General features: G+C 41.0%; 1 protein-coding gene across 2 annotated transcripts in view; it reads left to right on the plus strand.

The window, feature by feature from the left end:
- rab3gap1 (RAB3 GTPase activating protein subunit 1) overlaps nt 1–11,325 on the plus strand; it is a 65,492-nt gene extending 54,167 nt beyond the window's left edge. Inside the window, exons 23-25 of one of the 2 annotated variants that reach the window (XM_071534387.1) lie at nt 4,396–4,498; nt 5,980–6,003; nt 11,032–11,325. In XM_071534387.1, the coding sequence (XP_071390488.1) occupies nt 4,396–4,498; nt 5,980–6,003; nt 11,032–11,280 (376 nt within the window). In that variant the 3' untranslated portion in view covers nt 11,281–11,325. The remainder of the gene's footprint in view (nt 1–4,395; nt 4,499–5,979; nt 6,004–11,031) is intronic. The other variant, XM_071534388.1, reaches the window with a different exon arrangement.
- The last annotated feature ends 1,117 nt before the right edge of the window (nt 11,326–12,442 follow it).

The raw sequence follows: 12,442 nt of genomic DNA on the forward strand, positions 1-12,442 counted from the left end.
ATGTAGGTCTACTCATGGTATGCATGAATCAATCAGTCGATCTGCGTGCCTATCTGTCTAAAAATACAAAATACTTTAAACCAAAAATGCAGTCTCCATGGTTACCTTACTTCCACGATTGGCAGTTCTCCCTTCCTATTACTTCTGTCTTCACTGAGAACACCATTAGGCAGACTAGACTGCTTCTATTTTGGTTGTGAGTTGGTGCAATTGTCTCCCATTGAGACCAATATCTCTTTTTCTCCCAGAGGCTTATTTGATATAGGAAAAACATCATCATGTTTAAGGTCTTTACAGGTCTTTACATTAGCAAAATACAACTTTGTTTGGCAGCTATTCAAAAGAAATTTAAGATGCAGGTGCAGTTTTCGTACTGTATTTTTATATGCATAAAGTTTTATATGCATAAAGTTTAGTGTAGATCCACGAGTTAACCAAAAGTAGTCTTCGTATTTCATCAATGGTAATTTTGGGAAGGTTGTGGAGCGATTTAGTGAAGGCCAAAGCTGGCAACAGGAAGTTGTAATGTATGAGGTGCCGTTAGGGACATTATTCAGAATAACCATGCTTATACATGTACTTTTCCTCTCACATACACATTACATACATACACATATGATATACACATACACATACACATATGATATGTGTATGTGAGATATATATTGCATATACATGTACTTTTCGTGTATGTACGTGTATGTGAGAGGAAATATACTATACTTTTTCTTAACTGTATGCACCTTGATCATGGTCTTCTAGTTCTTCTAGTTCCTGCTTTGTTGCTGTCACCCATGGCTGCCACCCTTGTTTTTGCTAAATAGAGCCTTAACAAATTTAAAGAAAGATAGAAAAAAAAAAAATTTGAAAAATATTGTAGCTCCTTTTTTTTTGCACTTAAGCTTTCAACCAAATATTCACGTTACTATGCAGGACATTGATATCCTCTTTCTTACTCTCTATTGCTTTCCTCCACTGCTTCCTAAGCTGCCTTCTTTCTTGGATGAGTCTATCAATCTCCTGTTGTCACCTAGACATGACTGGTTCTCAGTGGTACACTACTTTCTTCTTTTTGTCATACACTCCAAACCTCTCTACCCCATAATCATAAATAATATCAGCCATTTTCTCTAGCTTTTTCTCAACTGTCCCTTTAAGCCTATCAAGCATCCTTATCAAATCTGTATTAAGAGCTTCCCATTCACTCTTCTCAATAGCCCTCAGCCATTTTACTCTACGTTTGTGCCCAGTGTGCTTTTCTTTTCTTGGCTGGCTAACCTCACTGCCTCCTGGCCCTGCATTTCACTGCTAGTGCCTGCCTCCTTAGTGACAGGCCTTCTGATATATTGTGAACTTTGGTTTTTGTTACCTGCTGCTGGACTTCACCTGACTGACTTGACTGACTCTTTAAGAAATACTGGTCAATGCGGGGTCCCTGAACACCTTCTCCCAAGCATCTGTTCCTTCCTTGATGTATTCTGAGGCCCTTAAAGCTGCAGTAGGCAACTTTGGAGAAATGAGCAAGAATTTGAAAGTACACAACAAAAAAATCCACTCTCTCACACTCTGCTCCCCCGCTCCCCGTAAGCCCGCCCCCAAAACGAGGCTCAGTCACTTGAGAAGGCCAAACTTATTAAATTCCAAATGTTGTGTGCAAAATTAGACACAGCTCTGTTAGCTCAGTCTAGTTGTAATTAAAACATTCGCCAGCAAAAATATTTGTTTTCAGCATAGATTAGCCATTGTGGTTACAAACACACATTGCTACAAACCTTGGTCGAGCGTGGTTCACTCTACACTGGAGAGAGCGCCAGCTCCTTAGCATCGGCCAGACTTGATAAATTTTAAACTGTTTACACAAAACACAGCTCTGCTAGCTCAATCTAGTTGTAACTAAAACATTCGCTAGCAAAAAGAGCGCCATCTCGGGCAAACTTGATAAATTCAAAACCTTGATACATTCAAAACCTTATGCAAAACACAGGTGTGCTAGCTCAGTCTAGTTGTTACTGAAATATTCGCCGGCAAATTTTTTTTTTTGTCACACATAGATTAACTAGCACAGTTGCAAAGCCATAGCTACCTAACACCGGTTGACTGACTGACCTGAATGTGGCTCCTTCCTGATAAACAGGTACTTGTGCAGTGGGGAAAGAAACTTGCTTCGTTACACAAGTTTATTCCAGTCCCAAAATTCAGTTTTGATTAAGGCTGTTTCACATCGTCTCTCCTGTGGATATATTTGTTTTCTCTCTGCAGTCTGCAGGGTGGTCAGAACTAGACTGAGCTATGTGAACGCATCCGCCCCAGAATTAAAGTCATTATTTATTAACTATACCTATAAATTTTATACATTTATATACATTGAGAAGTTACATTTGGATGACTGATATGTTCTATCATTCCTACCAAAATGATACCATTAGAGATGTTAGATACACCACATTGGCATGAGAAGAGTGGGGCGGCTGTGGCTCAGGAGGTAGAGCGGGTCGTCCACTAATCAGAAGGTCGGTGGTTCGATCCCCGGCTCCTCCGGTCCGCACGTCGAAGTGTCCCTGGGCAAGATACTGAACCTCAAATTGGTGTATGAATGTGTGTGTGAATGGGTGAATGTAGGCATTGTTGTAAAGCACTTTGAGTGGTCTGTAGACTAGAAAAGTGCTGTATAAATGCAGTCCATTTAAGAGTGCCATTCCTGCTGGAGGCCATTAGTTTGGCCACCTGTGGCTCTGGCTCGGCTAGTGTAACAGGTCAAGGTGCTGGGGTGGGGTCAGCCTTAAGTGTTTTCGTCATATCGGGGATTTCAGTTTATATCTATATCCTTTTTTTCCGTCTGTGGTGAAAATGAATGGAATTTTCGGATCCCATCATTCTGTTCTTAAAATGAGTGAAATAATGGAAGTAGAAATTACATATGACCAAGTTATTACATATTTTAACACGTTAAAATTTTTTTTGCTAACAACCATGGTGCGGATGTTGTTATCCTCACTTGCTGGAATGCTAACTATGGCTAGTTAAGCGTGCCACTGTAACTCTGAGTATAGGACCCAAATGCAGAGATGACTCAGAGGTAGTTTCAGTCTTTTATATAGACTCAGCAAGATAATACAAAAAAACAAACGCTCCGACCAGCGATCGTGTCAGCCACTACTTGTGGCGGCAAAGTTGCCCAGCAGCACGATTGGCTGTTAATCGACCAATCGGAGCTCACGTTCCCACTGCTCGTCTCTCTCCGCTTCAAGTGACCCAAAAAAAAAACGAAACGGACAACCAGACGCTTTTTTGGTTCCAGATTTTAGTGTCTGTCAGACCCGATGGAGCCAGTGAGTTTATTTAGTGTTGCTGTTTCCACCGGCCGCAGACGCGGTGCAGGAGCCGTTTGCTATTTTCTGCCGGTCCGTTCTTTTTTCCCTTCTGGTCTATTTTTTCCTGACCCAATTGCATCTGTAAAGCGTGGACATATACTACTTTGACTTGTGTGTGTGTGTGTGTATCTATTCACAATAAAGAAATAGAAAATCAATATATTAAAATAATCTGTTTCTTTGTGTATTTTGAATGTACACTTGATATACTTTGGTTTGATACTTCAAGCTGTTATATTTGTTTGTTAGTTTAGGTTAGTTAGATACTCCACTTCTCAGCACTCTGTGTGTGTGGTTTCCATGTTAACGTCAGTCAGCTAATAACTGTCGGCTGACAGATGCTAGCTCTTAACTTTATAAACAGCAACATTTTAATTGTATATTTAATTATGCACAGTAACAGTAGAGAGAGAGAGAAAGATGGGAAATGTTGGGGGAAGAGAGGGGGGTGACACGCGACAAAGATTAAAGAAGATGGAATCTTATTATGATTATTTTACTGATTTTCTCTTATCAGTCTACTCACATTGAACCTATGCATCTTCATCTATAAATGTATTCATTTATTTATTTTTGTAGTTAGGGTGCACGATATGTGGGTTCGAGAGAGGGGAATCAAGGGAGGGTGGGATTGTTATACATTTAAAAAAAAAAAAAAAAGTGGATGTTTATGTATTTATCTGTATATGTCTAAATCCCTTGTAAAAACTCAATTCTAAGATCCCCGGCTGAATGTGAACCCAGATGTCATGGTTACATGGTATGCGCCAACTGAGCCACCAGGATGTCCTAGCTTAGTCTTTCTCTGGTGTTTCAATCTCTTCTTTAAAATATTTTAAATTGTTAGCGCATTTCACCTGTGACCGATCAGCTGGGTGCAATTCTCACTCTGCCTTTTTGTTGGTGTGTGTTTTGTTGTATGAATTTCTATTGAGTGGAAATGTGACAGTGAAGGTTTTTTTCTCTCTCTCTCTCTCTCTCTTTCTCTCTCTCTCTCTCTCTCTCCCTCCCTCCCTCCCTCCAGGTTTGTCAGCTCTCTGCTGGAGGAGCCAGAGGTGGCGGTGATGGGAGCTGGCCGTGGGCCGGCTGGCAGCATCATCCACCGTCTGTTTGTCAGCTCTCAGAGGGTAAGGCAACTTCTCCGTCTCCCCGTCCCTCCTGCCGCCCCTGTTACCCCCGCAGACCCGCAGTCCGGGGGGTGAATCTGCATGTACAGACTCACACACCAGGGGAGGAACCCACATGTACAGACCGACACACACACACACACACAGAGGTGAAGCTACATGTATACAGACCACACAGACATAGCATGTGTAAGAACAGTGCAGCTGGATTGTTACTGAAAACATACCTGGTCAAATGCAAATAGCCGTTTTCATTTGGCCACAGTGAAGTAAGGGCTTTATTTAGTTAAGGTAGGCTTTGTTTTGTGTTGCCAGCAGTCATGTGGTTGGGGCCCATTCCTTTTAACATTCAGGTATAACATTGCTCAGTCTACCTTAAAACCTCTTACTGAGTGTGACTTAAGTCAAGAGGCTGTGCTCACAAAGCACAAGCAAAGCTGTTTTCTGCTTTCTTTTTGTTACAATCAGCAGAAGTGGAGCAAAACAGATGTGGGTCTATGTGTTCCATTTAGCAAGATCTGACATGACAGAAACAAACATACAAATACTGACACACATACACAAACCTGGCGCCAGTGGACACCTTGCCTGTATGTTTTGTTGATTATGTAAATCAACCTGTCTGCAGCAGTTACCCCTTGCATCGTTTTAAACCCGTATGCACCTATCCAAGTTGATGAAACAAGCATGTGCAATGGAATACAGGGGCAGATCTGTGGTGCATCTGAAGTTTGCTGAAGTGTTTTATTTCCCCAGTAACAGTCAGACTTGGTGTTAAACTTGATTAACACGTCACCTAGAGACAGAAGTTCATTAACTACTTCATTTCCTGGCTCCAACTCCAAATGCTCCTCGTAATAACTACTTGTGAAAATGTAAAGTGTAAACGGAATGAATGCTTGGCTCAACACCTTCTTTCCGTTCCTCTGCTTTTTTTGTTCCTTGCAGTTAGAACAATGGTGAGAAGAGTTGGAGCAGCACTCTCTCCCTCCTCCTCGTTTTTATCCTCCTCCTCTATCGCTCCTTTTCTTCTTAGACCACAAGATGTCTGAGTGTTAAATTATAGGCTGTGTTGCCAAGCTCTAAATAGCAAGCTAGCAATTATCGCAAGCATATGGAAATCAGGTGAAATCAGCACATCAAATGAGGTGAGTTTCAGACAGACAGAGCGAAGAGAGGGGGGGCAGAGACAAGTCTCCTCTGACCTGAGCGCTGAAATCGAGTAGACAGCTGACGGCTAGTTAAACTCTGTTTGATTTCCACTCTGAAACTGTCACTTGCTGCTCTTTGGCATGAGTGACTTTCGTGTGCGTGTGCATGGAGTGAGGAAATGACGCTATTATGTTTGAAGTTGAACCGTTCTGCAAGCCCTCTTCTTAATCACAGACTTGTGCCGTTTTTTTGTTCTACATTCTCTCCATCCTACTGTCTTTTTGTGTTTGTTTCTCTCCTAACGCTGCTTGCCTATCACCCATGTCAAGCTGGCTGACTTCACCAGTGACGAGGTAACCATTAGCAACTAGAATTTAACTCCCAACCACCAATGTACACACCCCACCCCACTACCCCTGTACTCTACAGTCTGTCAATAACACCACCCCTCTTTCCACACACGTAGAGATTCACATATGTGCACATACATGTTACATATGCAAACATGCATGCACAAACTCAAGTATTATACCCTCACACCCAATCCCCAAAGTCCTCCCCTAGTCCTTCACCTACAGCTCATTTACAAACATACACAACACACACTTAAGGCAGATTTATGGTCGGGCGCTCCACAGAAACAACGTATTTTCAACAGAAAAAAGTGTCTCTCCACTTTTCTTTCACGTCGCGCACCTGGAGAATTTTGTTGTGTCGCGGACACCGTCACATTTTGTCGCGCAGTGTGATTGGGTAGTCACATTGCGTCACACTAACGTCGCCATGGAGATTGTAGTTTTCACTGAACTGAACGTCCTTATTGATATTTTGGTCTGTAACTTTTTCATCCTTGTTTAATTAGTTTAATTAGTTTAGCTTAGCTCGTAGCAAATATGGAGGGTATAGATGAAAGACTGGCAGAACAAGGTGGGAAGTATCGCCACCTGTATGATTCTTCAATGAAAGAATACAAAGATGTGCAGATGGCATTAACGTCGTGGAAAGAGATTGCCGATACCCTGAATATCAGTATGTTGGACTGCAAATGTCGGTGGAAAAATCTACGGGACAGGTAGGCTATGATTACTATCCTCAAAGTAGCACAAATATAGATATAAAACAAACAAGCTGTCAGAAGGATAGCTATACACCGATCGGGATGATATAATGTAACTAAACAAGCCGGCTGGAGGATAGCGTCTGGTTACCATGGAGACGACTGAAACCTTTCGCCGAAGCGTAAATTACAAACGTCGCGCGGCTCTTTACTTTCTGTCGAGCGACACTTATCAAAGGTGTGGAGCGCCCGACCATGAATCAGCCTTTAGTCCTTCCCACCACCTTCAGTGTTCCTGCGTTGCTGAGGCACGAAACACGTGAATATAGTCATTATCAGGCTGTTAATGCTCTGAGAACGCAGCCAGATGTCTCTCCCCCTCCTAAGAGAACAAAAGATGAGATTCCTGAGGCAACACCACTTAGGACAGTTTAAACCCTCCATAGACTAGTCTATAGTCTAAAGCCTAACCCCACTCCCTGCACGGACGCACCTTGTTCCAACCACAAACCTCTTAACCTAATCGTCTGTGTTCTGTTGTATGTTCATTTGGTCTCATGTTTCTCCGATGTGGCCCGGTTTGAAACCAGGGTATTCTGGTTGACGTGGAGGTTTGTACAGCAGAATATTATGTGTTGTACTTTTAGCCTGCTGCTCTAGTGTTGCAGTTAGAGATTGGGCTCCGTTTGATCCCTCTTAGCTCTAATTCTCAGCGCCAGCCTAGCTTTGTTGTGTCATGGCACCCCTCCAGGTTTATGCGCCCCTACCAACATACATGTAACCATTGATCCAGGAAGCACTCAAATCCATTAAATGTTGTCGTTTCTCCCACCCCAGCTTCCTTTCCTTTAGATGAGATTCAGGAGAGATGTCATTTGTAAATTTGTATTCAGCTTGCCTAATTTCTGTGATTTGTTCTTCCTCAGTAGAAATTGATTGGGTCATTTGCTTTTCCACTCATCCCCAGGTCAACTAGTGTCAAGTTTTTATACATACCTCAGAATATCCATAGAGTGAGATGTGTAGGGATATTATTTACTGCCAATCTCAGCTGTCACCTTGTTTTCCTTAGTTATATTCATAATGGAATGTAGTAGGCCTGTGCTAGACAGTGTATTAAACATTAGAACGACTTTTTTAATGTTTGGATGCATCACCTTTTGCACAATCCTTGTCTCAAGGCTTAAAAACCCTTCTTTAACCTACCCCCCCCTTCATTTAAATCCCCCCGTCCTGACTCACCCTGCCTCATGGAAAGATTAGATAATGCGGTCAAAATGTTTTATGCACTCAGTACAATTCAGCAGCCTGTTGCACCAGCTGGACAATAAATGTTACATTCAAACTAGTCTGACACTGAAGCTATGTCTTTGTTCAGTTGCACTATGGAGACTGAAGGTTCACCTGAACTAGTAAAGCATAAAGGAACAAATGACCAAAACATATCTTTTCTGTGCCCGTAGTTTAGAGCCTTGGAAGAGCACTTCAACTTGAGATAGTTGTTAGCAAGTTTCAAACACAAGACAAGGAGGAAATGCTCTCTGAAAAACTTTTCAACACTATATCCTCTCAAGTTTTATCTTTCCATAGCCTGAGGGGTCAGACCCATGGATTGCTGTGCAAGCGATCCCTCCAATATGGTTTGACATCTACGCATTGTTTACACTGGGGAAAGATCTTAGCTAGTACAGAGATGCAGACAATCGTCTTTTTTCCATACATCATCATAAAGACAAGACCCACATGCACCATCGCAGTAAGTTAAAGGAACTCTATAAGCAGTCATTTTTGCAGGGGGAGATTTAGCCAGTGTGTAGATGTCAGACCCTATGGGAGTCGTAGCTTGCGTAGCATTCCATGGGTCTGACTCGTCAGGCTAATCTCTCCGCAATATCAAAAATCTCAAACCACTTCAACAACTCAAGAGGGTGTTTGCAGAGGGCTCTCTTTATATGTACCAATTGATTGGCTGAATCCATTCAGCAACTAAGTGAAGGCTGGATATCCGGTAAATGCTCGTGCAGCATAATCCAAGTGTTCTGAAGCCAAACAATTGCAGTGTGTGTCCAAAAGTTCAATATTCACCTCTATATCTCCTAGATTTGCCGCACTATTTCTGCACCACGCCAACCGTCACTACAGTAGCACGCTGTGTTCAAGTGCAGTCAGAAATATTGTAATTACGGGTAGAGTGTGCATGAATGACCCAAAAGTGGTACATACTGTCAGTGGCAAATATTTTGTTTGTATTCTGAGATGTTGACCTTAGGGATGTTAATTAACCATTTAACTGTTAACCGACAATAAGAATTGATAACACTTTATAATAACCATCATTAATAAATGGTAAATTGATAGTTAATTAAACTTTAGTTAATAGTTATTTTACTGTTAACAAACAATGAAATGATCATTAATAATGTTTACTAATTATTAGTAATGCTATAATTTGTTATTTTATCATTCGTTTGTGTAATATAAAATAATTTGTTTATAAATTATATATTGTATCATAGCTGATAAGAGACGGTAAAAAGGGTAAAAAGCTATGATACAATATATAATTTATAAACAAATGATTTTATATTACACAAACGAATGATAAAATAACATAAATTATAGCATTACTAATAATTAGTAAACATTATTAATGATCATTTCATTGTTAACAGTAAAATAACTATTAACTTAAGTTTAATTAACTATCAATTTACCATTTATTAATGATGGTTATTATAAAGTGTTACCTAAGAATTTTGACGGATTAATACTATCAGTTAAACAGTAAAAAAAAAAAAAGTAATTAAAAAAAAAAAAAGTTTGTTGCATGGTAAAAGAAAAATAAGCTATACAATCTATTGCTTAAATAGGAACTCATGGGGGCGGCACGTGCAAACACACGTGCCTTTTATTGGAAACACGTTTCGCTGACCCTGAGCAAAATGAAGCCAGCAAAAAGAAGTCCTGTGTGGGACCATTTCGCCCCAAAGGACAACGACGAGGTTATTTGTAAGATGTGCAATGCATTATTGAAATATAGCCGTAGTAGAAGCACGATGCAATACCACCTGCCAAGCAAACATCCACAAGCGTCGGGTGATGGAGGACAACCAACTTTGGCCTCCATGTTAGCAGGGAGAAGTTTCCGTTTTGTTAACCTGTTGGCCTGTTTTTGATCATTAACTAGCCTATTACAGAGTCTACTATTTGCTATTTATTTGAATAAGTTAGGCTATAATATATTTTCCTACACAGGAGATCTAGGCTATTATTGCCGGCTATTATACCTACTAATTAGTTTCTATACAGCGGTCTCGGTGCTGGAGGATTCAGTGTGTGTTTTCGTTTTGTTAATCTGTTTTTGTTCATTAGAAAGTCTTAAACATTTATTTAAGTTATAGATTTTTTGTGTAGTCTGTCTATTTTATTCAGTTCACAGCGCTGCAGGGTGGATGTGTAAATTCTCATGTTCTGTTGTTTATGCTGCTGTTGCACATGTAAAAATAAACCCTTTCTTATGAAAAAAAATATATATTTGTTGTATTGGTAATTTTTTTAATGGGTCACAGACATTCGTCCATTCTAAATAGTACATTTTAGTCTTGTCGGTTAACGGTTAATGAGGGTCGGCTATCGGTCAGAAAAAAAATCTAAATTAGCATCCCTAGTTGACCTCCAATTACTTGAATTTTTTTCAGATCTTGTATTTTGTTCTCTTAAGTAAGGCATTATGCCAAATGTGCCTTTGATTTATTTGTTCTGTTTTGAAAAGTAATTCTGAGACAGGAGTAACTCTGTACAGCAATGCCTGAATGGCACCAGAATTGGTAAAATCCTAATGATATCCATCCGTAGGCCTGATGCTGTTCCCCCTATCACTAATAGGGTGGAAAGACGTTTATTTTATTGTAAGCTTGATAAAATTGTTGTTTGTTTCTTCATGAGTTCAGTGATCTAATTTCATGTTGCCCATGTAAGCTGCACTGTAGTTATTCCTCTGTATTCCTCGTTTTCCATCTATCAGATTGATGCGCCATGCCAACAGCAATTTTAGGGGGTCTGTGTATGTTTTAAGTTGTATCTTATATCTACATTGGAACAGTTTCATTTGGTGCAACTGGTGTAGTAACCATTTTAATGATGCGTGAACTCTGATTTGGTGAATTTACATTCAAACTAGCCTACGTTTCATCTTAAATTTAACTGGTGCAACAAGCTGCAGTTTTTCAAACTATGGGGAGACCTCTACAGACTCTCCCCAGTTCTTCCCTCTTTTTCTGTGACAGGCCAATGAAAAGTTATATTTACCCTCGTCTCCCCTTAGGCTGCCCTCCTGGCACCGCTGGACGAGGATTTGGGGCGTGCGGGCGGAGCCGAGGACAGAAAGCCAACGGGAGGAGGCGTCAACGTGCCCGACTTCCCCTCTGCAGCGGGGCGGGAGATTCTGCTGCGTACGTGCGTGCCGCGGCCAGCGCCCTACTCCAAGGCCCTGCCCCAACGGCTCTTCTGTGTGCTGATGAGGGAGGAGTTCAGGCTGGCGGGGGCCTTCTCCTCAGACACCTCCTTCTTCTAAGACCCTGAGCTAAAAGAACGCAAGAACTGAACGAATGAGGGGAATGGGGACTCGGTGGGGGGGCGGAGTGTTGGGGTGTGTGGGGGGGGGGGGGGTTAGACGTGCATCAGAGACGTCAGCAGAGCAGTGCAGTCCATTGTAGGTGGAACTGAATGATTCATTTAGGTCGTTTCATCCTGAAATTGGTGACACACAACAGCCTCACCCACCTCCTCCAGTGCACTCGGTAACATCAGAGAAAAACCTAATGGCAGTGGCCCTTTATAATGATGTCATTACATTGTGCCACATTTAGTATCATCAGTAAGTATTGTCACGACCTGGGTATTTGACTTTTGCGTGCTCCAAAGTAATACTTTTCGCAAGGAATTTCTTTGTTTTTACCTGTTTAGCTTTGTCTTCTTCTTTGTACATTTCCCAGATTAAAGTATCTATAGAGTTATTTCATTTTGGCCACTTGTTTGTCTTGTCTTTTATATGTGGGTTAGACTGTAATCACCTCAGTACTGACCAGCTAAGTAACACCCCTTTTTCAGTTTTGCTCCTCTAAATAGTGCGCAGTTTAAAACCAGGAAAACGTGCAAATATGAGTAACCGTGTGAGAAAAGAAACTACATTTGGACCTGGAGTAAGAGTGGTACCAAGATATCACCATGCTGCTTAGCATGTCTTTTTCTTTCCCACCTTGTTGTGTTGCAGTTAAGCTTTCCAAATTTCCAGATGTTGCTCAAGTGATGGCATTGCTGCACTAGATTCTCCGAGTGCTGTACATTTGTTGTGTAGGCTCATATACTCCCATACTCACCATTATAATTAAGCAGTTGTTGGTTACCAAAACTATAAAGCAATTTGCACAGGAATGCTTGTTGATGCATAAATGTTATCACTGAATCTGTTGCTGCCCACAGAAATGCGTAGATTCCTGGTCTAAGGTGCAATTACATACTTGTAATATTGTAAGAATGTAGCCTTACCTATAGCAGCAGAGACCAGTGTGATGACTCATAATGTTGATGCAGTTTCTATGAAAAATGTTTTAAAAAAAAGTGCTATTAACTGTTCACTAAGTCAACCCATTGCAAACGTTTTTATTGTTAGTATTTGACTAAAGGGATGGGAGTCATCTGTGGCATTAGCCAAAGTCTGTACCTGATAAATGTTG

The sequence above is a fragment of the Centroberyx affinis genome, unplaced genomic scaffold (genome assembly GCF_046629955.1).
Source record: "Centroberyx affinis isolate AG114_WGS23_722 - 3 ecotype Tasmania unplaced genomic scaffold, CSIRO-AGI_Caff_v1 ptg002533l_1, whole genome shotgun sequence".
Classification (NCBI taxonomy): domain Eukaryota; kingdom Metazoa; phylum Chordata; class Actinopteri; order Beryciformes; family Berycidae; genus Centroberyx; species Centroberyx affinis.